Source organism: Psammomys obesus, unplaced genomic scaffold (assembly GCF_907164565.1).
Source record: "Psammomys obesus unplaced genomic scaffold, mPsaObe1.curated_primary_1811, whole genome shotgun sequence".
In the NCBI taxonomy this organism is placed as follows: Eukaryota; Metazoa; Chordata; class Mammalia; order Rodentia; family Muridae; genus Psammomys; species Psammomys obesus.
In genome coordinates this window covers 41,399,186-41,424,236 of record NW_026585895.1, presented here as the reverse complement: position 1 = coordinate 41,424,236, position 25,051 = coordinate 41,399,186, and the positions used below count along the sequence as shown (strand labels likewise).

Sequence of the window (25,051 nt, the reverse complement as noted above, 5' to 3'; positions counted from 1 at the left end):
AGCACTCTTGTTTTACCTTCCCACAGCTAACACTCCAGGGACTTATGGGTCATGCTGATGACCCTGTGAACATGCCCGCCATTGATCCATTGTTTCTCTCATTTTTGCTGCTTTAAATGGGCAATGCCACAAACTCATCTCAAGTGTCACATGAAAGCATCTTTTTCAGCCTTCCTGGGGGGCAGGGGGAGATGTCTCTGTATCTCCTGATATCTCCCTGTGCTGTGACTACCTTTCAGGCTTCCCCTCCTTAAACAACCAATCCATCACAACTGTCTGCTCTGAATCCCTCATCTCCTGCTCCCTCTGACTTTCTCTCTCTTCCTCTTGCTCTCCTTCTCTCTCTCTCTCTCTCTCTCTCTCTCTCTCTCACTCAGACACACACACACACACACACACACACACACACACACAATTTTTCTTTCTTTTTTTCTTTTGTAGTCTAACCTGTCATGGTCAGATCAACACATTGAACAAATTAATGAATTAATTATATGAAGTGGTGGATGTTGCTGTGGTAATTTCTGGAAGTATAATTTGTACGTTTTTCCAGTGAAAATGTTGACGTTGTCAAACATAAAAATGGTGAACTCAGGAGTAATATTTAACACTTAAGGGGAATGAGTACCTGAGACCATCAATTTTACAAAGTCAAAAAAAGCAAAATAATGTTCAGAATATACAAAAATAACTAAATTGAAAACAAACAACTCTATAAAGCATAGGATAAGAAACTGAATATTTCTTAAAATAAAAAATACAAGTGGAAAATAACATTAAAAAAACTGTTCGAGGGGCATAGGAGAAGAAGAGGGAGGGAGAGTAGGATTGGGAGGGGATGGGAGGGGGGCTACAGTTGGGATACAAGGTAAATAAACTGTACCTAAAAATTTTAAATTAAATTAAAAAAATTTGTTCAACACCTTTGCTCGTTAAGAAAATGCAAGTTAAAACCACTTAAATATTCTGCTTCACTGTAATCACAATTGCCACTTTCAGGAAAATAAACGACAAGAAATACTTGTAAGAATATGGATAAGGGGAGATTGCTTATTCACTATTGGTGATAATTTAAACTGGTGCAGCTGCTGTGAAAATCAGTGTGGGTGCTTTGCAAAACACTAAAAATAGATCCACTAAATCTAATAGCATACTCAACTATGCTATTCTTAGGCATATACCCAACGGACCCCAGTTGCTACAACGGAGATTCTTGGACAGCCCTGGATACTTCAAGCAAACAAATTAGCCTAGATGTCCATCAGCTGATGGACAGATAATGAAAATATGGCATATGTACTCAATGGACTTTTATTCATCTGTAAAAGAAGGTGAGATTATAAAAATTGCAGAACTGGAAAATATATGAAGCGATATAGCAGAGGTTCAGGAAATCAAACGCCACATGTTCTCTCTCATACATGGATCGTATTTCCTAATTTTTATATGTGTATTTATGTGGGGGAGTGTACAAAGGCAAGCAAACTACAAAAAAAGGCCCATGAAACAAACAAGCAAACAAAAACAGAAAGGAAATATTAGGTTTTAGAAAAGTTTAAAGACACAGAGTGAGAGAACTAAGAAGAAAAGGAGAAAGGAGGGCCAACTCAATTAAATGTGAGCAAAAAAGCTTACTAAACTTACTAAATTTACTGAAATTAAAAATCCAAAAAAGGGAGTTTGGCTGGAGTTATTTTGAATGGAGAGCTTCAGCTCCTCCTAGAAACCATAGCATATTTAAAGGAAAATGCCAGCCAGAAAAGTTCTTGAGGTCACCCAAACGGTACAGGTTCTTCTTACTGGTCTTGGTTACCCACAAGAACTAGATGGTAAGATCTTATTGCTGAAAATATGGTATGTGTTGGTTACATGACACGGAGAAATCAAGCTGGAACTGAGCAGGAAGCTCCCTCCCTGAAGGCTAGCTTTCATGGTTTCAGAAGATGCTGTGCAGGCTGCTGGAGAAAAATTGTCATCCATAGTCATATTCAGCTGTGAATTTTTTATGATGCAAGAATGATCTGCCGGGCAAGATGTGTCCATTGGTGCACTAGTAATTTTACACTCTGGAGGACACACAACTACTTTATGACTGTATTTCAAGGCCACTTAGAGATGGAAATTCATCTCTGCAATTATAAATCTGGTCAAAACCATGGCTGGAAAGCATATCGTCCTCTGTGGGGAAGCTCCTGTCTTTGTTTTGATAAATGGACGTGACGTGCCTTTCAAATTGTCTTCAAAATATTTATGATTATGCCTGTAGATTAGTAATGCTGTCAACTTTGATCATAAAAGGATCTTTGTTTTTATTTTTTAGTAAGTGGTAGTTAAAACATTATTACAGAAACTCGTAAATGGAGGAAGTGCTGAGGATAAACGATATAACACTTGGCACTAATTAGAACAACTATAGCACCCCTCAAGGCTCATGGAATATTTTCAAAGATGAGACAAAAAGAATGTAAGAGCCAGATAAAAGAGAGGGACTTGTGGTTTGCTCTTTCTGTTATGTCCTAGCTACTGAGCATTTAAATGCTCAGCAGCACTGATGGCCATCCCTCCATAAGTAGGTATAGACAGTTTTTGGACAGAGAGAGAGAGAGAGAGATTCTTTGGTAGTGTGCTTCTGAGATGGCCATATGCTAGTAAACAACCCTTGATTCTGATTCTTCTAAGTGTCTCTAATAAAATTCGTTGAGTAAATTCACCCCTAAAGACATAATAGAATGGGTACTAATTGGAAGAAGAAAGGGGTCACCAGGAATAAGAAGAGGTTAAAGGAGAATAACAGGGGGTAAAGATTTCTATAGTGCCTTATGTACTTGTGTGAAAATGTCACTGTAAAACACTAATGTTAATACATTATAATGGTAAGACAAATGGAACAATTAAAAAATAAACAATTCATAAAGAATAGGTTAGAAGGACCAGTAAAATAAAGCAATCAAGGGAGCTAGATTCTTATGCTTAAAAAGTCTCTGAGAAGTCAGAGGCTCTCTTCCCTATAGCAACTAAGCTTATTTTGACATTTGGTGCAGATTTCTTAGACTAGGACATTATCCAAGCCTGAAGTAATGGACTAACTATTTTAATACTAATTGTGTCAATATTTACTTTTATTGATTGCCCATTTGATGCATTTAAGGATGAACATCTAGACCATTGTCTTTACATGCCATGAACTCATGGAAGTATTTATTTGTACACGAGCTGTACAGGAAAGATCAATCAGCGTTTAATCATGGATATGGAATGGAATGGGATGGGATTATTGGGCCCTGACTCTCCTGATTAGCTTTTGGAAGTTAATGGTTGTTGAAGGTGGGTTAGTCATTTTGTCCAGCAGTATACCCACTGGTAAGATGCCCTTGATCTGATAAATGAACCTCTACAATGTATATTCAGTCAACTATATTTCAATTCACTGGGTAACAAAAATTAATAAGTAAAAACTGTAAAGTAAAAGTGAGCTTAGCTGGGAAGAAAGTGTCCTTTGGGAACTGGTGTGGGGAAAGAGAGTAAATAGGGTACAAGGCTGGCCAAAATACGTTATATGAAATAGTTAAATAATTTAAAAATATATATTAAAAGTCATGGTAAGTATGACTTCTTCCAACAGGTACTTGAATAATCAAAATAAAGTTTCTGTGCTAAAATTATTACCACATTGTAGATATTAGAATTAAAATAATGTTACTGTCTAAATTACTGCGATAGAACTTAAGAAAATAACAGTTCAGATCCAAAAAATATAAATAAACCTTAAAAGTTACCCTTTTTCTGGGTGCACAGCGATAGATCTTGGTTGATCCAGACCTTGGGAAATAATTACATAACGGAAAGAGCCGTTGAGTCTCGCAACTTCAATTAAATTGAAACCATGATCTGTCCAATATATGTTGCCTGGGAGAAATACAAAAATGTCCACAATCAAGTTAGGAGTAACAGAATTGCCTATCAATTACTCTTCGAGTTAAATTCCTGAGTCACATAGCTAAAAGTTTGTGTATTTCAGTCTTTTGTATTTGAAAAACAGCTATAATTAAGCTAATTCATATAGAATTTCAATGCCAATCTCATATTTTTCTGGTTTAAGCTGTATAGTTGTATACTGACACATTCGTAATAATTTGAAACTTCTCCCAACTGTTCAAAGTATGTGTTTTAACTTTATACTGACACTAAGCTAAAAGAAATTTCTTGTGCTTTGTTTACGATGTGGAGCTCTCTGGAGAATTGAGCAGAGATAACAATACACTTTCTACAACTACATAGAAACACTTATCCAAAGGCAGTAGAAAGAGCCAAACTAAATGCAAAAGAGATTTTTCACCCCCTTGGCTAGAAGAATTTTTAAAATGTTCAAAACAAGAACCAGAAACTTTCAGAAGAAGAATGAACCCCCTAGGAAAAAAAAAAAACTGTGGAATTAAAATAAGATTAAGACATAGATTTTACCAGCAATCCAGTCAATAGCTATTCCTTCCACTCTCCCCAAGCCATTGGTAACAATGTCTTCTTTCCAAGTCTGGTCTCTTTTAGCTCTGCTGATTTTATTAAGGCCCATGTCTGTCCAATAGATGGTGTCATTTTCTATTGATAAATACAAAAAAAAATACATCCATATAGAGACTATTAAATGCATTGATGTACATATAAGGATTGCAGGAGAATCAGCATTGAGGGATTATCCTGGATAGAATATAGTAGATTGTAAAACATTCCTTAGGATAGTTCACCAATATAAATAGTAGTAAGTAAACTATAAAATCAATGAAATTAGGTTTCAGAATTTAAATTTTAAAGGTACCTTTATAAAAATTCTTTGTTACATTTTCTATATTGTTGTATTCATTTTAGCTCAATGTTTTAGGGTTTTTCTATTACTGTGACAAAACACCATGACAAAAAGCAAGTTGAGGAGGAAAGGGTTTATTTGGCTTACACTCTCAGACCACAAGCCACCAGTAAAGGAAGTCAGGACAGGATCTCAAGTAGGGCTGGAACCTGGATTCAGGAGTTGGTGCAGAAGCCATGGAGGGTGCTACTCTGGCTCGTTTCTGGTTTGTTCAGCCCACTTTCTTATAATACCAAGGACTACCAGTCCAGGGATGGCACCACCCACCTGGGGCTGGGCCCTCACCCATTAATCACTAATCGAGAAAATGCCCTACAGCTGGATCTCATGGAGGCATTTTTTTCAACTGAAGCTTCTTCCTTACTTATGCCTCTAGCTTGTGTTAAGTGACACACAAAACCAGCCAGTATACTCAGTAAGTCTCTGTTCTCATGAAATTTTGCTGAACTATGTCTTTTTCTTCTATTTTTGCTTGTTTCCTACTTGCTGCTGAGTACTCCTGAGGATAATCAGCTGAAGAAAGCCTCCAAGCACAGAGACAACAGAGAGGCATATAAAATTGTTTCAATTGTTTCGAGGATATTTTAAGCATTCAGTCATTCTATATATGTAAATATTGAAATCATCACATCAATTTTTCTTTCTGAATATGAAATAGCATCTCAAATGTAAACAATTCTCTTATGTCTCACATTCTTTTTATGTAAATAAATTTCAGAATACTTGAAAATTGCTTCATGCTACCACCAACTCTTTAAATAACTGACCTTTTTGAAGGAAAACTGTGCCTAAACATTATGAATGAAATATATTACATACATATGCAAATGTATGAATGGTAGTGATTATAGGCAAATGATTTTCTACACAGCTTGGAGAAAGACACTGGGGACAAATCACTAAATAATAAATTTGCCACCAGCTAAGGTTTTGTGTTGTGGCTAATTTGGACATTTGAAGAACAAATTCTTTAAGAACAATACAATTTACTTTGGCACACTGACAAACTATGGAAATAAAAGACAATGCAATTAATATAGCAAAGCCATTTGTTAGCAATTTCTAGGATTTCATCTCAAATGAAATATAGCTTCAGTTCTTAGAGCAGAGTTGGGAGTGATATCAAACAACACTGCTATCAAAAACGGTTACGTCTGGGATATGATGCTTTGAAGCCAAGCAGAAGGCAATGTACACACGTAATTATTAGGAAAGCAAGGTCTTTTCTGATCTGCTTGTCAATTTAAACATTTTCACCATTGAAACGGGGAATTTTAAAGTCTTAACAAAAACTATTTTACTTTTTATAAATGTTAAGTGATATATAGTGAGTTCCATGTTTGCTTCAAGTACTAAGTTCTATGAAACAGGCAGACATTGTTAAACTTTCTACTTTGCTTCTACATCGGATTTAATTAAGACAAGATACAAGACTGTCCTACAGTCTTCCTGAAAGTACCTTCCACAGTGATGATGAACATTACTTCAGGCCTTAGGGTTGTCTTTGATCATTTTTTTTCTCATGTTCTATATCCAGTTACTTGTCCAACTGTGCAAATATTTAATCCAATTCCAACAAACCACTGTTCTCTTTAATTTTCTTTCAAAAGATAGCTCCCATTCATTAATAGCCCATTCCTTCTACCCTGACATTCAAAGTCTCTACCTCATACTTGGAGTTTCCAGTAACTCCTTACTGGCTTCACTTTAACTCCTAAACTTTCCCTTGGAAGAGTCTTTTTCAATTTAAGAATACATATTTAAAGGGCAAGTAAGACTGCACTTGCCTCCTTTCCTTCAAAATTCCTCATGTTATACCTGTGCATCATGAAAATAGAGTTCCTTGCCATTAATTTAATGACCCACGCAAAACGTTTATACCTCTCCATCCTGATATCTTTCCACTCTCTCTCTCTCTCCTTCCACCTTCTCTAGTAACAAAGACTTTCCTGCTCTAAAGACAAACTGATTTCTCTTCAGTTGCAAGTTTTTTATTTTACCTTTCCTTTTAGTCTGGAATGTTCTTTTCTTAGAATATTCTTTATTCTTTTCATAGATCTTTTTCAAACTCAAATATTCCCTTCTTAATAAAATTTTCTTGACTATCCTATAAAAATATTTTCTTGACATATTTTTTCTCCCTCACTAATTTTGTTCTCCTGTATAACACCCATTCTTATTAAAGACATTTATTAATCCTTTTCTGGTCCGTAAGTGTTGATAAGTGGGTACTCATGCCATTTCATGACATGTACCTTCCATAAAACTTGTTATAATAACTGCACATAAAAACACATTTATTGATTTGTTTATATCTATCTTGTCTTACAGTGTTGTATGTTTTTAAAGTTTGGAATCTTATTTTATTCCCTGCTTTGTTCCTAGAAGTTAGGACAGGCCCAGCAGATACCAACTTCACAGTTAACATTTGGAGAATCCAAAAGTGAATATAAAACACTGTATAAAACTTGTAGGAATGTAGCACAAGAAGGAGTTTATAAATGTGGTAAAAATACAGAAGAAATGATTGACAATAAATAAGAATGTAAGATGAACAGCTGTAAGCTTTAAAGACACCCACTAAGCAGGAACTTAAATAAAACCACATCAATATTCCCAGTGCATTACTTTTCAAGTATTCTGCAAGCTATGAAGATGTCCATTCTCTGTTAACAGCAAGCATGACCCTACAATCTAATCTTCTGCAAACTAGAATCTTGAAGGTTATAGTTCCTGCCTCTGTCTGTTAACCTATACCCAGAAAGTTTTCAGCCTCCAACACTTACTGCTGAATAAGCTCTCCCTTTCGGGTTCTTTCTGAACTTTGGCTAGATGGTTCAATTACCCTGTTTTGGTTCAAAACTTTTCTCTAAACTGACTGATTCAAACTGGCTTTTCTCCACTTGTGACTGAATTGCTCTGCTTGGAAAACTTGCCTCTGAACTCTACTAACTAAACTGCATGAACTCAACTACACTGAACTGCACCAACCTGTACTTTACTTCCAAACTCCACTGGACTATTTCTATGAACCCACTCTCTCTCTCTCTCTCTCTCTCTCTCTCTCTCTCTCTGTCTCTCTGTCTCTGTCTTTCTCTCTCTGCTGCTGCTACTCTTAAGTAGCTTCTCTTTCCTGTCTGTTCTCATGAGAGTTGGGCATATCTTATCTCTGACTTCTGTCAAATCATTATTTGATTTGTCACCTTCTCTGCCCTCAATTAGATATGGTTGTTTGGGATTAAATGTATGTACTTAGGGTATGTCCAGCTGGATCACACAGACCTAGGTCTTTGGATGTGATCTATTGCCAGAGCAACCATGTTGCTGGATTAAAATTCCTCTACAACATCTTCATACTACTTATTGTTTAACATATATTTTTGCAGATAATTTGAATAATGGCACCTGCTTTTTTCCTAGTTCCATTTATTTGATATGCATTTTACCATAGTTTCATACAAATCTACATGGATTTGGAAACTCTCACCATGAACTTCATTGTACAAAGAAGACAAAAATAAGAAACCCCTGATGGAAACAGAGGAATTGAGTTTATGAACTCAGCTAAATAAAATAATATGTTTCAGCACTTTTACATAGAGACATCCTTAAATAATTCTTTAAGCTTCATATCTAGCTCATGTCTGTTAAAGATACATACAAAGACTGTAAAAATTATCACCAAAATCTATTACTAAGGAGTAGCATTTTATTCAAATTTATAAAATTTCCTTAGTTAATAAGAAAGCTGTGCATAAATATGTTCACTTTCTTGATAAATTTCAGATTTTATTCCCATAAGACATTGTATATATGATAGTTAAAGTACTTTTTATTTTTTATGAAGAAATTTATAAGAATTTTTAAAGGTTGTTGGACTTTTAACAGTTTGTTACATGTTTTAGCAGTTCACTGCTCATGGAGCACAAGGAAGCTCAAGCTCAACCTTCAAAGACCAGTTCTATGCATTTTGATTGTTGACATCAGAAAAATATTGTATCCATTGGTCTTCTGTCTTGTAGCCATCGACTTTCACTCTGGTTTTAATTATTTTCTAACGCCTTCAGGTGACCTTGTACCAGATAACTTTTCATTTTGTGGTCAGAAATATGCACATTTTCAATAATTTGTCTTGTCATTCATTACCAGTGACCTTAACAGACAAGCCAAGACATATAATTGTTGCCACGTTTATGAAGGCTGCCTTAAGGCCATAGAATTCATTACTTCTTCTGGCTTATCTAAGATAACAGTTTGCAGTCTGTTTCTCATTTATGACATTGACAGATATGACAGTTATTTCTAGTGCAAGCACCTTCTCCTACACTTTCAAAATTACCTTTTCTATATGGTTTTAGAATTAAAGAAAAAGTTCTCGTGCCATTTCTATATTCTTTCATCATTATGATTCTCAGCTTAATGTTCCTGTTAAATCATTTTGACCTTGAAACTCTTGACTTTAATTGATTTGGACTTTACTACCAAACAGATACACACAGGATCATTCACACAAACATGAAATACACACTCAAATGATTTCATGTATGTAAGTGTGGGATCGGGAGGTTTTTTTTAAGACATACAAGTTAAAGATTAGACTCTGGATCCTTATTCTACAAGGGCAATTGTCACACCCTCCACCAGCTTCTCAGTGGTTCTGTCCTGTGGAGCCTAGGTGAAACACCATGTCTCTGGATCCTCTCTCTTCTTCCTCCCACCTCTGCTTACTGTCCCTTTCTCTTTCTCTTTATCTATTTTCATTAATGACATCTTCTCTCAACCTCAGTACCTAATCTGTTTTTCTGTAGTTTAGAAGTTCTTAGAATACCCAGGGAAATTTGTAATAGCAATAACACAGCCATTCCTCCAAGATTTTATTTTATTTTATTTTATTTCATTTCATTTTTCAATTTATACCTGAAATTTAGCTCCCTCCTTCCCCTCCTCCTGGTCCCTTTCCTCTGTTCCTCCCTTAACCCCTATCCTCCCTCCCCTGACACACAAACTGACCTCAGCACATCCATTCACATCATGATTGTGTACTTCATAGTTCACAGTGTCCTGGCAAGGGAACCCCGCCAGGGTTAAGTGATTCTAAACAATATAAGAAACCATGTCAGAGACAGCACCCATCCCCCGTCTAGGGCACCCACATGGAGGCTAAGCTGCCCATTGGGTATAAATTTGTAGAGAGCTTATGTGCCATCCATTCATAGTCCTCGGTTGGTGCTTCAGTCTCCACAAGATCCTCTGGGTCCAGGTTATTTGGGACTGTTGGTATTCTTGTGGAGCTCCTTTCTGGACCTCTGAGATTTTAAATCACTTATGTTAAAGCCCTGCATAGGTTAAAGATTACTAATTAACATATTGTCGTAGTTAGCATCAGCTCTCAACTTGCTAAAACCTACTGTCTCCTAGGAAGAAGGAACATCAGTTGAAGAATTGCTTATTTTAGGTGCCCTTTGGCCATGTCTGTGAGACATTTTCTTGGCTGCTAATTGATAGACGAGGGCTCAGTCTACTGAAAGCAGGATCATCCTCAGGCAAGTGAGGCTGAGCAAATACATACAGAAAATAACCAAAAATATCACGAAAATCCAAGACAGTGCAAGAAAATGTTAAAGTTCTGGTTTATGCCCATGTTCTTTACTCTTTAAATTTTTCTTTCTCATGCACCTAGTCCTGCAGTGACTTAATGTGCCAGTGCAACTTGGCACTCATGGGAGCCCTCCCTCTTCTCTGAGAAGAAGAAGAGGGGAGAATTGTGGGAGGGGTATGAGGAGGTGAAGGGAGCTGTAGTCAGGATGTAAAGTGAATAAATAAATTATGAACAAGTTTACATTTCCACCAGCATTGGATGAGGGTTCCCTTTTTCCACATCCTCTCCAGCATGTGTCATCCCTTGAGTTTTTGATCATAGCCATTCTGATGGGTGTAGGGTGAAGTTTCAGGGTCATTTTGATTTGAATTTCCCTGATGACTAAGGATGTTGAGCATTTTTAAAGTGTTTTTCTGCTATTTGATATTTCTCTGTTGAGAATTCTGCTTGGCTCTATACCCCATTTTTTAATTGGGTTACTTGGTTTGTTGGTTTTTAGCTTTTTGTGTTAATTATTCTGGATATTAGCCCTCTGTCAGATGTAGGGTTGGTGACAGTCTTTTCCTAGTCTGTAGGTTGTGGTTTTGTTCTGTTAACAGTGTCCTTTGCTTTACAAAAGCTTTTCAGTTTCAAGAGGTCCCATTTATTGATTGTTGATCTTAGAGCCTGTGCTGTTGATGTTTTGTTGAGGGAGCTGTTTCCTGTGCCAATGAGTTCAAGGTTCTTTCCCACTTTTTCTTCTAATAGATTTAGTGTGTCTGGTTTTATGTTGAGGTTTTTGGTCCACTTGAGATCATCCTGAGTGAGGTGACCCAGAAGCAGAAAGACACACATGGTATATACTCACTTATAAGTGGATATCAGCCATATAATATCAGATAAACATATACTAAAATCTATAGTTCTAAAGAAGCTAACCAACAAGGATGATACTAGGTAAGAGGCTTAATCCTCATTCAGAAGGACAAACAGAATAACATCAGAAGTAGAAAACAAGGAGCAGGACAGGAGCCTTCCACAGGGGCCATTAGAAAGACTTTACCCATCAGGGTATTGAAGGAGATGCTGAGACTCATAGCCAAACTTTGGGAAGAGTGTGGGGAATCTTATGGAAGAACAGGGAAACCTGGAGGGGACAGGAACCCACAAGGATACCAACGGAGACAAACAATCTGGGTTCAGGGGGTCTTGCAGAGGCTGATGAATCAACCAAGGACCGTGCATGGAGAAGACTTACATCTCTGCTTACATGTAGCCCATGGGAGCTCAGTCTTCATTAGGGTCCCTTTTTAACAGAAGCAGGGGCAGTCTCTGAAATGAACTCCATTGCCTGCTCTTCGATCACCTTCCCCTGGCAAGGTGGCCTAACTAGACCACAGAGAGAGGATCTAGACAATCTTGATGAGACCTGATAGGTTAGGGTTAGATAGTAGGAGAGGAGGGCCTCCCCTATCAGTGGACTAGGGAAGAGTGGGGAGGAGTGGGACAGGGAGGAGATGAGGGAGGGGGCTACAGCTGGGATACAAAGTAAATAAATTGTAATAAATAATAATATTAAAGAAAAACTTACAGAAAATGAATTATGAAAAATTTCCTCTTTCTTTGTGGATACCACATTAAATTATAGGAGTAAGACCTTAATCAAATAGATAACTTTGAGTAAGTAATTTCTTAGTAAATGAATAAGTAAATACAGGATAAATGAAATCTGTTGGTTTTGGTGGTAATTAGTAAAATAAACAAGACAAGTTTAGTGAAACTAATACAACTGCCACATGAAAAGTATTTCACAATGAAACTGGGTTGACAGAATTAACCACATATTTGTGGTTAATTTCTTTTGAGGACTGTGATTAGAAGATGCCCTCTGGGTCAGGCGTGGTTAGTTCCAAAGCTTGGGACATAGAGGCAGGCAAATCTCTGTAAGTTTAAGGGCAGCCCTGTCTTCAGAGTGAGTTCCAGGAATGTTACACAGAGATATCCTGTCTCAAGAAAACTAAAACAGAAGAGGAGGAGGAGGAGGAGGAGGAGGAGGAGGAGGAGGAGGAGGAGGAGGGGGGGGGGAGGAGGAGGAGGAGGAGGAGGAGGAGAAGAAGATCCCCTCTGAGTTCTCAGATCAAGCCATGCTGAGCCTTCTTGCTCTGAGGACTGAGATTCTCCCTGATCTCACCTGTCTGTCATAGCATGCTACTCTGTCTTGACCTACAGTATCTTGGAACAGATACAAGTATGTAAGAATTTTGAAGCAGAGAGAATCACTTCACAGAGCAAAGGAGATTTTTCTTTATGCCAATTTTGGAAACTTGAGTAGCAACTGTTTTACTTTTTAGTAAAATTATATTTATTATTATTATTATTAACAATTTATTCACTTTGTATCCCAGTTTTAGCCCCCTCCTGTATCTCCTGGTCCCACCTTCCCTCCCTCTTCCTCCCCTTTTTCTCTCCCCTAGTCCACTGTTAGAGGAAGTCCTCCTTTCCTACTGTCTGACCCTAGCCTATCAGGTCCTATCAAGAATTCTTGGATTCTCTTCCTCTGTGGGCTAGCTAGGTCACTTCACCAGGAAGAAGTGATCAAGGAGCAGGCAACCGAATTTATATGAGAGACTGTCTCTTCTTTCTTTATTAGGCAGCCCATATGGAGACTGAGCTGCCCATGGGCTACATCTGAGCAGGGGGTCTAGGTCTTCTCTATGCAAGGTTTTTCTTGATGCATCAGTCTCTGCAGTTCCCCACTGGGTTCCAGTCCCGTCGGGTCCTTCTATATCCCTCTTCTTCCATAACATTCCTTGTGCTCTGTCCAAAGTTTGGCTCTGAGTCTCTTCATCTGCTTCTATTCCCTGCTGGGTGGAGTCTTTTAGAGGCTCCCACCTTGTTCCCTTTCTTCTACTGCTTCCAGTGTCTATCCTGTTTTCCCTTCTGAATGAGAATTAAGCCTCTTCCCTGGGGTCCTCCTTGTTGTTTGGCTTCTTTAGGTCTGTAGATTTTAATATGTCTATCCTATATTATATAGCAAAATCCACTTATAAGTGAGTATATACTGTGCATGTCTTTCTGCTTCTGGTTACCTCATTTCCTTCACAATGGCCAAAAATAGCATTTGCTTTAAAAGAGAACAGTTCACTAAAACCTAGAGGTGACAAAGAAACAATGTATTAAATGCAATGACTTCAGAATAAAGAGAGTCAACACGTGACTGCACCCAATTTGTGTTTACAGCCAGGCCACAAGATATACCTGCCAGGGCTCAGGTATAAGTGAAATTGTTCTTCCTATTCCTCCAAATGTAAAAAGCATCACTTTAATCACTTTCTTTGTTTAATAAAGATCCAGGTTCTTAATATTCCTTATTCAAAGAGACTCAATAATAAACTACTAACAAATTCCATTTGTTTCTTTCATCTTGAGAAAGGTAAATCAATGAAAACACTAATGGGCAATTATCTAACAGCAACAAATCACTAAGTACTCCATCATTGTGAGTAAATAAGGTTCACAGACTCCAAAGGTGTTAGATATCTCCATCCCATTATTGTACACTGCAATAAAAGGTCAAATAGTATATCTTCTCTTCTTGAGTATTAGTTTATCACATAGGAAACATAAGCCTGCCTGGCTTTTGTGTTCTTTATGGAATTTGCATTAAACATATTTAGTACAAAAGGTTTAATATTTTCTCACAGGGGAGAGAAGAGAATGTTCCCTAATCTGTGAAGTCACCCTTGATTTGGTTTGCCACCATTGCTCTACTGTTTCTGCACATATGAAGTCACTTCTCAGGTGGAATGTGGCTCCTTTGACTTTCAGGAAGCCCATGAGAACACAAGTATCTGTCTCACCCTCATTTTCAAATTAGAAATAAAACAAAGGCAACTCCAAGTAGAAATCACTTTAATGTATTCTCCTGCAGCTTTTCAACAGAAAGATGTCAAACTAAGACAGCTTGTAATGCCTATCAGAAACCCAGGAAACCATCAGTTCTTTCCACAAAACTGAGACCTTACATTTTCCTGTTAGAAAATGGCAAAAAATCTTGTTCCTTAAGTATTTGAGTGTTTGTGATACCAATAATCCCTGTTTCAGACAATTATTAATACACTACAAAATAAAGTACAGATTTCTCAGCAAATATGTCTGAATGTTTTGTATCATCACTCCAAGTATGAAAAACAATCTTTAATTAAGAGATTTATTGTCAAGATTAAATTGTAAAAAAAAGACTATTGAGAGGTAGTGAGTTCTCATATTTTTAATTACTTCTTTCATTTTTTGTTTATTAATTACACTTTATTCACTTTGTATCCCCCCTGTGGTTCTCTCCCTCCTCTCCTCCCAATCCCTCCCTTCTTCCACCCTCTGCATGCATGCCCCCCCTCCCCAAGTCCACTGATAGGGGAGGACTTCTTTTTCTTCCTTCTGATCCTAGTCAATTAGGTCTCATCAGGAGTGGCTGCATTGTCTTCTTCTGTGGCCTGGTAATGCTGCTTCCCCCTCAGGGGGAGGTAATTAAAGAGCAGGCCAATCAGTTCATGTCAGAGACAGTCCCTGTTCCTATTACAATGGAACCCACTTGGATACTGAACTGCCATGGGCTACATCTGTGCAGGGGTCTTAGGTTATCTCCAGGCATAGTCCTTGGTTGGAATAGCAGTCTCAGGAAAGACACCTGTGCTCAGATTTTTTGGTTCTGTTGCTCTCCTTGTGGAGTTCCTGTCCTCTCCAGATCTTACTGTTTCCTACTTCTTTCCTAAGATTCCCTGCACTCTGCCCAAACATTGCTCGTAAGTCTCAGCATCTACATTGATAGTCTGCAGGACAGAGATTTTCAGAGGTCCTCTGTGTCAGGCTCATGACTTGTTCCCTTTTTTCTCCTTCTTCTGATGTCCAGCCTCTTTGCCTTTCTGGATAGGAATTGAGCATTTTAGCAAGAGTTCTCCCTCTTGATTAGTTTCTTTAGGTGTACAGATTTTAGTAGGTTTATCCTATATTATATGTCTATATGAGTGAGTATATACCATATGGATCTTTCTACTTCTGGGATAGCTTACTCAGGATGATCTTTTCCAGATCCCACAATTTACCTGCAAATTTCATGATTTCCTTGTTTTTTTTGTTGAGTAATATTCCATTGTGTAGATATACCACAATTTGTGCATCCATTCCTCCATTGAGGGGCATCTGGGCTGTTTCCAGCTTCTGGCTATTACAAATAAGGCTGATACAAACATGGTGGAGCAAATGTCCTTATTGTGTACTTGAGAATCTTTTGGGTATATGCCTAGGAGTGGTATAGCTGGATCTTGAGGAAGCACTATCCCTAGTTGTCTGAGAAAGCGCCAGATTGATTTCCAGAGTGGTTGTACAAGGTTACATTCCCACCAGCAGTGGAGGAGGGTTCCCCTTTCTCCACAACCTCTCCAGCATGTGTTGTCTCTTGAGTTTTTGATCTTAGCCATTCTGATGGGTGTAAGGTGAAATCTTAGAGTCGCTTTGATTTGCATTTCCCTGATAGCTAATGAGGTTGAGCATTTCTTTAAGTGTTTCTCTGCCATTCTATATTCCTCTGCAGAGAATTCTCTGTTTAGCTCTGTTCCCCATTTTTTAATTGGATTACTTGATTTTTTGCTGTTTAACTTCTTTAGTTCTTTATATATACTGGATATTAGCCCTCTGTCAGTGTTATAGGGTTGGTGAAGATCCTTTCCCAATCTGTAGGCTGTCGTTTTGTTCTGAAGGCAGTGTCCTTTGCTTTACAGAAGCTTTTCAGTTTCATGAGGTCCCATTTATTGATTGTTGCTCTTAGAGCCTGTGCTGTTGGTGTTCTGTTCAGGAAGTTGTCACCTGTGCCAATGATTTTGAGGGTATTCCCCACTTTTTCTTCTAAGCGGTTTAGTGTGTCTGGTTTTATGTTAAGGTCTTTGATCCACTTGGACTTTAGTTTTGTGCAGGGTGATAAGTATGGATCTATTTGCATTTTTCTACATGTAGACTTCCAGTTAGACCAGCACCATTTGTTGAAGATGCTGTCTTTTTTCCATTGAATGGATTTGGCATCTTTGTAAAAAATCAGGTGTCCATAAGTGTGTGGATTTATGTCAGGGTCTTCTATTTGATTCCATTGACCCACCAGTCTGTTTCTTTGCCAGTACCATGCAGTTTTTAGTATTGTTGCTCTATAGTACAGCTTGAGATCAGGGATGGAAATACCTTCTGAAGATCTTTTACTGTAGAGAATTGTTTTAGCAATTCTGGGTTTCTTGTTGTTCCATATGAAGGTGAGAATTTTTCTTTCAAGGTCTGTAAAGAATTGTGTTGTTAATTTGATGGGAATTGCATTGAATCTGTAGATTGCTTTTGGTAAGATGGTTATTCTTTTAAACTGAAGTTCCCTCTTCCCATGAGACTGGCTTGAGTTAAGCTGGGAAAAGAAACTAACCATCTTACTGGCCCTTGTACTGTGCTGTATGCTTGTCTTGAATGTGATTAAAGAACAGTAAACTCAAACTCAAAATATTCACATTGGTCTGGTGCTATAGCTCTGGTAAAACACTTAGCTAGTATGTGTCATGTCCTACCTTTAATTTCCATTTTCACGGATTAGAAAAGAAAATAATTATGATACAGAATATAAACATATTGTGTCACATACATATGTTATGCTTATTTTTATTTTATTTTATTTTATTTTATTTTATTTTATTTTATTTTATTTTATTTTATTTTATTTTATTCTGACAGTGTCTTTTGATGGTCGCTGGGATAACCTTGAATTTGTGATCCTTCTATCTCAGTCTCCTGAGTGTGAAGAATATAAACATAGGCCATCGTTATTTTTTTCCATGTTTCCACTTGACCTTAGGATGAAGACCAGGGCCTTTAATAAACCAGACAGTGAGTCATAGTGAAGGGCAGAAGCCATGTTGAGTAAGAGAGTTTGCAGCATTACTCTCAGTAACTATTTCAATATATCATACATTTTCATGTAAGTGACATACGCACATATATCTCAGAAACAAAGGAAAAATACTAATATATATATATATATATATGTGTGTGTGTGTGTGTGTGTGTGTGTGTTTGTAATCTACAAAATCTTAAACATAACAGTGGAAATTTTCACGTGTTTTGTTGTTTTGTTCCCAGAGAGGTTTCTCTCTTAGAAAAGCCTGTCTTAAAATTTTGCTGTGAGACTGTATCACCTAGAAATGACAGCGAAATTACATCCATGAAGTCTCACCAACATACCTGCCTAAATAAGACCTGACATCAACAAACGTTCTAATGTAAATGAGGCAAGGTTCACAAATCCTCACCTATGGATAAATAACTATAGGCAACTAAAGAATGCTGAGAACGGAAGAAATTATCCCCAGTGAAGAGCACACAAATTAGTTAGCCAATACCAAAGGATCAGGGAGCAAAATATACATACTAGAAATGGACAGACTAAGCAGATTGTATTTATATACTTAGCAGTGTGTGTGTTTGTGTGTGTGGGTGGGTGGGTGTGTGTGGGTGTGTGTGTGTTTGTATACACGCATGAGTACTAAGGTAAAGGCACGCATGGAGAACAGAAGACTTTGAGTGTTACTACTTTCCTTCTACTTTGTTTCAGAAAGTTTCCTTTGTTGGTTTTCTGCTATGCCTTCCAAGCTAACTGGTCTGTGAAGTCTGGGGATTGTCTTGACACTGTAGGAATGTTGAAAGTGGAGGTGCTCCAGCTACACCTGTGGCTTTTGTGTTGGTCCTGGGTAGCCAATCTCAGGTCCCCGCTTGTACAGCCTACATACCAATAAACCTGATATCTCCCAAGACCATCCAACCATTTTTTTTCCTTTGAGACAGTGCCTCATCAGCTTAGTCTCTACTTCATTATATAACCCAAATTGACCTCAAACCCACACAGTCCTAAAATTATTAATCAGTATTCAGATTTATATCTTCTGTCAGGAAGCTGAACTTGCTGTTGCTTTTCTAGAAATTTGTATTTATTTCTGTGTTGTTAACATAGATTATTTTGTAGCTCATTTTAGGGAGCTGTCACCTGCCACTCTAGTGGATTGCATCTAGTTTTCATTCCTCATGGGTTTATGTCTATTTTCAGCTTTCCATAATGATGATTATCAGATTTACATAATGATGATTTCATAACCGTGAATGCTCAGTTAAGTTATATAAGCAGAATTAAATGTATTCTTGATAGTTACATGTAGAATAATATGATAAAATATTTGATGACAAGCTAAGCAATTACACAACATGGTAATGTGTAGCTCGTTATTTAATTGCAAAAGAACTAGTAGGAATTCACAAAGCTATATATATTTTTCCTATGATGAATATTAATATCTGGTGTAGGCTATCAGAATAGTGTCATATTATAATGAATTTCATTATTTATCAAATTTTTGTTAAATGAGCACAATATGATCCTACATAACTCATGCTCAAAATTCCAAGAAAATTTTCAAATACTGAAATTCATAGAAAAATGTAGCAGTCATAGACAAAAGAATACTGTATTTGCTCCACATCATTTAGCCAGTTTCCATGAGATTATAAGATGTCCTAATATGTTGTACTTGAAATCTATAAAAAAAATGGTAATAAAATAAAAGTGATAAAAGACACATGGAAGATTTGTGAATCTTCTTTCCCTCTCTCTCTCTCTCTTTCTTTCCATTTTTATGTTTGAGAGTTCCGATGATCATATGTTTAAATGTCCTCCATCAGGTTAAAATTTCCCCATTAATGACCATGCCAAATAAGATGCAGAAACTTAATGGTAATAGCACAGATCTACATATGTGAATCATAGCTTATGTCATTCAGAAAACCCAGACAATTCAACAATTTACCCAGGTATTTAAGTTGAACTATACTCTAGGAGCCATAGAGTGTCTACTCTACAGGTAGAAGAATGATGTAGAATAAGAAAAAAGAAAGTATTTTCTTTTTTTAGCTAAAAGAAAGGCTTCAAATGAGTTAGGACTTTGAAAAATATAAGAGTCAACCTTTCTTTTTTTTTTGTTTTTTTGACTCAACCGAATCAAGAACAGGGCTCCTAAAAAGTATAAGTTTTGTAGAATAGCAGTTAAAGGATTTATTTCACCTCTGTAGGCCATACTTGTGCTGGTGAGAAGTTGAATATTGTACGCTATGAGAAAATTAACTAGGATAAAATGAAAAACATATAAAAATATTCCCATATTAGTTGGCATTATCAGGAAATAAAATGAAATAAATTATAGCTATTTTTTAAGTTTGGAAGATTTAAAAACGTGTATCTCAGGAGACTTAAAAAGCAAGCTTCTTCAAGAAATACAGTGAGAATACAAATGAAATATTTTTAAAAGTTTATATCATAAACATCTTTAGAAGGATAGTCAAGGACAAAGTTTTGTTCTGAAGCAACTAACTTGAAATGTTTTCACTTATCAAAGTAGAGATATAACAGTTCGCCGTGTCAGTCTGTGTGTTCATCCTTTCCCCCTGCTATAATTCATAGAGCTGCAAGGCTCTTAGATCTTAAAATAAAAGTAGTGGCAGACTAGTAGATAATTGGAGAGGAGTCTACAAAAGAAAGATCTCGTGCTTCTGTAAATTTAGCTCATGACTGAGCAGAACTGCCAGCTTCCTCAGACTTGAGCTGAGGAAAACATTCTTTGTAGAACACAGCACAGGAAGTCTCCCTATAAGCTGCAATATATGCCTTATTCTGTGTGTATGTGTGCTTATAGCCTCCAGATTACCTAACTTTATGACTTGTGTGTAGTGAGAATTTTGGTTTCTTTAAAAACCCAGTTACGTTATGTGACTATGCTTTTGTTTAAATCCCATGTGTGGGATATGGGGCTGCTTCAGATTATCCACAGATGTGCATTATGATTGTGTCACGCACTAGCAGAGGATAGTTGATGTTTGGAACTCTGGGAGCTTCTAAGAGGGGAAAAAAATGCCAGAGCCCAGAAAGGAATGGGGGCACTCTGAAAACGAGGGCAGCCACTGCTCCCCACTGTTGCTCATGGTTGCTGTTGTTGCCGTTTGACGAGAAGTTGGAGCTCTCCTGACTACCAAAATTACTTGCTCCATGGAACCCAATGGCCCTCTAAAGAGATCTCTGTCTCCGTGTCTCCTTTTTCTTTCTTTTTCTCCTTCCCAGTGTTGAGGGTTTGAAAAGGATTGGAGTGGATAAGGACTGGAAGGGTGGTAAAGATGTAAGAACCCAATAAAATAGCAAAAGTGCCAAAACTTGTATGAAGGCTTGCAATAAAGTTATAAAACTAAACAATGAGAACTTTGTTTTCAGAATGCTACTAGTAGAAATTCCAGTATTATTTATAACAGCTAAAATTAAAAAAGAAAAAAGAAAAACAGGCATATCTGGAAGATTGAGAAACAGTTTGCCATACCAAACACTGTGATTACACAACAATAAAAAGAATAATAAATTACTAAAACATGATGCAAGTCACAAGTACTATTGAAAGGGAAAACAATTGGATAAAGGAATATATATTGCATAAAATTTACTTTTCTAAAATTTCCAAACAAATCATCAAACAAATGGCAAAATTAATGGTCATAAAATTACACAAGTTCCTGTTTCTGAGACTAGGTACTAACTGGCTAGCACTAAAATAGAATTTGATGGTATGAAGAATTATTTTAAAATGCGTTACCTGTTCACCAACTATACCGTAGATAATTAATTATATGAAAGTAAAAAAAAATGAAATATAGAAAAGTTTTATAAAATTTTGTATGGTAAATTTTAGTTGAATAATCTAACCTTTTTCTGAATTATGTTTCTTTGGGAATAGATATCCCAGGCCTAACATCCGGTAATCACAAGATAAAAGTGAATTCATAAGAGGATAAACCACAATGTCTGGTACAGAACTTTAGTACCAGATGTATATGCCAAATTAATGGAAATCATACACACTTAAGCAATTAATCCTTTCGGGGAAATATTTTTATCATTATGAAAAACAACATAATTCACACCCATTCCACTTGTCAGGAAAATGAATAGAGAAAAGTAACTTAAAATCAGATAGGAAGAATTGTAAGTTAAAAAGGGACCTCCAGGAAAATAATAAATGGGTGGTTCTTTCCATGATGCTTAAACCACTCTTGCACAGGTGGTCTGAGCCAGGCCAGTGTTATTGCACTTCCCAGGGTTCACAGCTGGGTAAGACTATTATTGCTTTTATTCCCCAATAGCATGCAGAGCATATTTTAGCATTTTGAAATACAGACAATAGGGATGATTCTTCCAAGTCACTACCAACCTAATATCTTTGTTCTGTGGCTAAGGTATATGGTGTCTTCAGCCATTGGGTCAAGTTCTACTGTGTACCCAATAGTATTGCCAATAGTCTTTAGTGTTTGCAAGGGTCTATAGGATATCATTGGCCAACTATTCTGAAAGAGGTAATTAATTCCTGGTGATAGATTTTTTTTGTTAGTCTATGGTATCTATTAGGGATATTGTTGTCTTATAATAGAGTAACTGCCTTTTAACCATTTTTATGTATGCCTGTGTGTGTGTGTGTGTGTGTGTGTGTGTGTGTGTGTGTGGTGTAATGAAGCTTCTACAGTAGTGGGTAACTAGGGTAAGTAACCTGGCACCATTGTAGAGCCACAAGAACCTATGACTAGACAGGTGCTAGAGGAGAACCCATGACTATTATCATGCTAAATGGACATAGTATTAAGCTGACTCCTAATGACTTATTGTTATCCCAATAGATTAGTGTGTTTTTCAATATTCCTCACAGAATCTTCTGATAGATGGTTATGAACATAGAGATCGACATGTGGCCAAGCCATAGAGAATAACAGACTGCTCCATATTCTGCCACAAAGGGAACATCTACACTTCACTGTCTCCTCCAAAGGCTCATTGACCATTCTGGAAGAAACATTTAAGAGCAGAGGTTTTAGATGACTGTAATAAACAATGGTATTGGCACACAAGGAACAGCTTTACATAGGAATGCATAGCAGTAATGACAGCGTGCATAAGATCCGTGCAAGCTCAAGCCATACCAAATCCTAACGTAGAGAGGGGAGCTATTGTCAACTGATTGATACTGGGAGAAGAGTCAGTTTTCTTCAGGTGTGTTGCCACTAGTAGGTGAGCTACACTCAAGTGGAAAGTCATACATCCATGGGCATTACAAATTGAACTGGACTGCTGAAGAAAAGGGGAGTTGGTAGGGGTTGGGAATGCAGTCACAACCCATTGTACAGAATTCTGAGATGACTAATAAAAATGGAAAAGAAAACCTGGGTTTAGAGAGCCTGCCAAAACTGATACTCCAACCAAGGACCATGCATGGAGATAATGTAGAACCCCTGCACAGATGAAGCCCATGACAGTTCAGTGTCCAAATGGGTTCCATAGTAAGGGATACAGGGGCTGTCTCTGACATGAACTCAGTGGCTGGCTCTTATATCACCTCTCCCTCATTGGTGCAGCCTTGCCAGGCCACAGAGGCAGATGATGCCACCAGTCCTGATGAGACCTGATAGATTAGGGTCAGATAGAAGGAGAGGCATTCCTCCCATATCAGTGGACTAGGTGAGGGGTATAAGGGGAGAAGAGGGAGGTAGGGTGGGGCTGGGAGAAGATGAAGAGGAGCTACAGTCAAGATACAAAGTGAATAAATTGTAAAAAGTAATTAATTAATTAATTTAAAAAAGAAAACCTCCAGGAATTGTAACAAGAGTTCAGACAGGGCAAAGACTAGATACAACCAGCCTTAGAAGAAACTGAAGGTTCAATTACTGCAATTCAAGGGAACTTGAAAGAGAAGAGGAGGAGTTATAAGAGCAGTAGCAGCAATCACAGATAGGATGAGCACCCTCCAGAATAGATCTAGAAGGACCCTAGTTAAGCAATAAAATTCTCATACTCTGTAAACCACTCTACTATCCTAAAGTTTAGGTTGCATAATTGACAGTCTAGTCTCTTTTTCATTATGAGCAAAATTTTACTGAAACTATGTCAAAGTTTAAGATGTTTCCTAGCTAAACTGTCTCCTTTTACTCTCCCTTTCAGACAGGTAAAATCTTTACCTCAGTGTGGCAAATGACACACATTTTCTCTCACAGGAGTTTTCTTAGTATAGCAGTATATTCTTGTATACCTAAAAATATTTGGTTCTTTTCTCAAGAGTCCAAACCACCATATATGATAGTATGAATCTCTAGGAAATTGAATATTCAGTGGGGTTCATGGTTTACTTTCTACCAGCTTCTAGGAAGTGGATGTTATAGTCAGGGACAGTTTATGGTGCAATGAGAGTACTGAACACATGATACTCAGTTAGCAAGAATTTTCCACTAAGTGAAGCATCCCATTAAAAGAAGAACATTCTACCAGGAGCAGTGCACCTTTAATAATAAAGAGGAAATAATTTCTATACAGGCAACATGACTGTCTGGCTGGTCCTGTACTGTAATTCACTCTCCAGAGAGATAAAAAGAAAGCTGACAGCTGCTGACAAAGAAGCCTTCGTCCCCTGCAATGGGAGGAGGACAACAGTGCGCAAACTGAAGCTCTAACGGTTGGCATTGTGGAGTTTCAGAGATCTCAAAATGCTCAAGCAAGACAGGTAGGTAAAAATAAATAAATAAATAAATACACTTTGGAAAGACCTGGGACCTCAAAATAAGACTTTGTGTGGGGTGTGTAGGTGTTATATCTGATACGGTATTGGCTTTTGGATTGACCTATCAGTGTTTGCAGAGGTGATTTACTTTTCCCTATGAAATCTAAAACTTAATTGATTTTGAAAAATCTATTATAAAAACTGTTTCTTGGTTCCTTAGAAGCTATACGCGTTTCCTACCAGGCTACTTTGCCAATGTCTAAATCCCACACTAGTCTGTCTAGAATTATTGAATATCACAAAGGATCAAAAAGGAAAACGATCCACAGTAGATAAATACATGACCACGCCAAGCTAAGACTATCCTCCTTGAATTTGATTTGGAGGGTGGTATGTCGAGAAGGCTGAGGAAAAAAAAAGGGTAAATAAAAAGCATTCTTCTACATTATGATACTCTCCCAGAGCCAGATATTGAGACTCAGGAAAGGACCACAGACATAATCTATTCCAAAGTGACTTTCAAAGCCCTCTTCTACTGGATAACCACAGAAGGCATGACATTTGGCAAGACTGAGAATAACGCAAGAGCAGACAAAAAGCCAGTGTCACTCAAAAGTTCAGAAGAGCAGTAGTGGCTCTGCTTAGTGGTCCAAAGTTGACACGGTAAAAGATCGGGTTAGGTGGAGACTATACCAAGTTTGTCTCAGTATCTCCATAGTTCCGTATCCACTACCTCTAAATTTGCTGTGTTTAACTAGCATTAGGAAGTTCCAAGGTCCTAACTGCCCTGAATAGAAAAGTGGAAGAGACATCCATGAAGACTTGGACTACAGAAATGAGGGATACATAAAGCGCAGTAGCCTTAAGGATCAAATACAGCCATAGAGCCAACAAACAGATGTTTAACTCCTACAGCATTCACACACACACACACACACACACACACACACACACACACACACACAC

The 25,051-nt window shown here is 37.4% G+C and overlaps 1 protein-coding gene and 1 pseudogene across 1 annotated transcript in view; one reads left to right on the top strand and one right to left on the bottom strand.

Annotated features, from left to right (window-relative positions):
- The window catches only part of Lrp1b (LDL receptor related protein 1B), a 2,073,786-nt gene that overhangs the window by 532,470 nt on the left and 1,516,265 nt on the right, over positions 1-25,051 (bottom strand). The window contains exons 35-36 of the mRNA XM_055599725.1: positions 4,462-4,596; positions 3,777-3,906 (exon numbers count right to left, since the gene is read on the bottom strand). Coding sequence (XP_055455700.1) covers positions 3,777-3,906; positions 4,462-4,596 — 265 coding nt within the window. The remainder of the gene's footprint in view (positions 1-3,776; positions 3,907-4,461; positions 4,597-25,051) is intronic.
- On the top strand, positions 7,057-7,167 carry LOC129671802 (small nucleolar RNA U13; annotated as a pseudogene).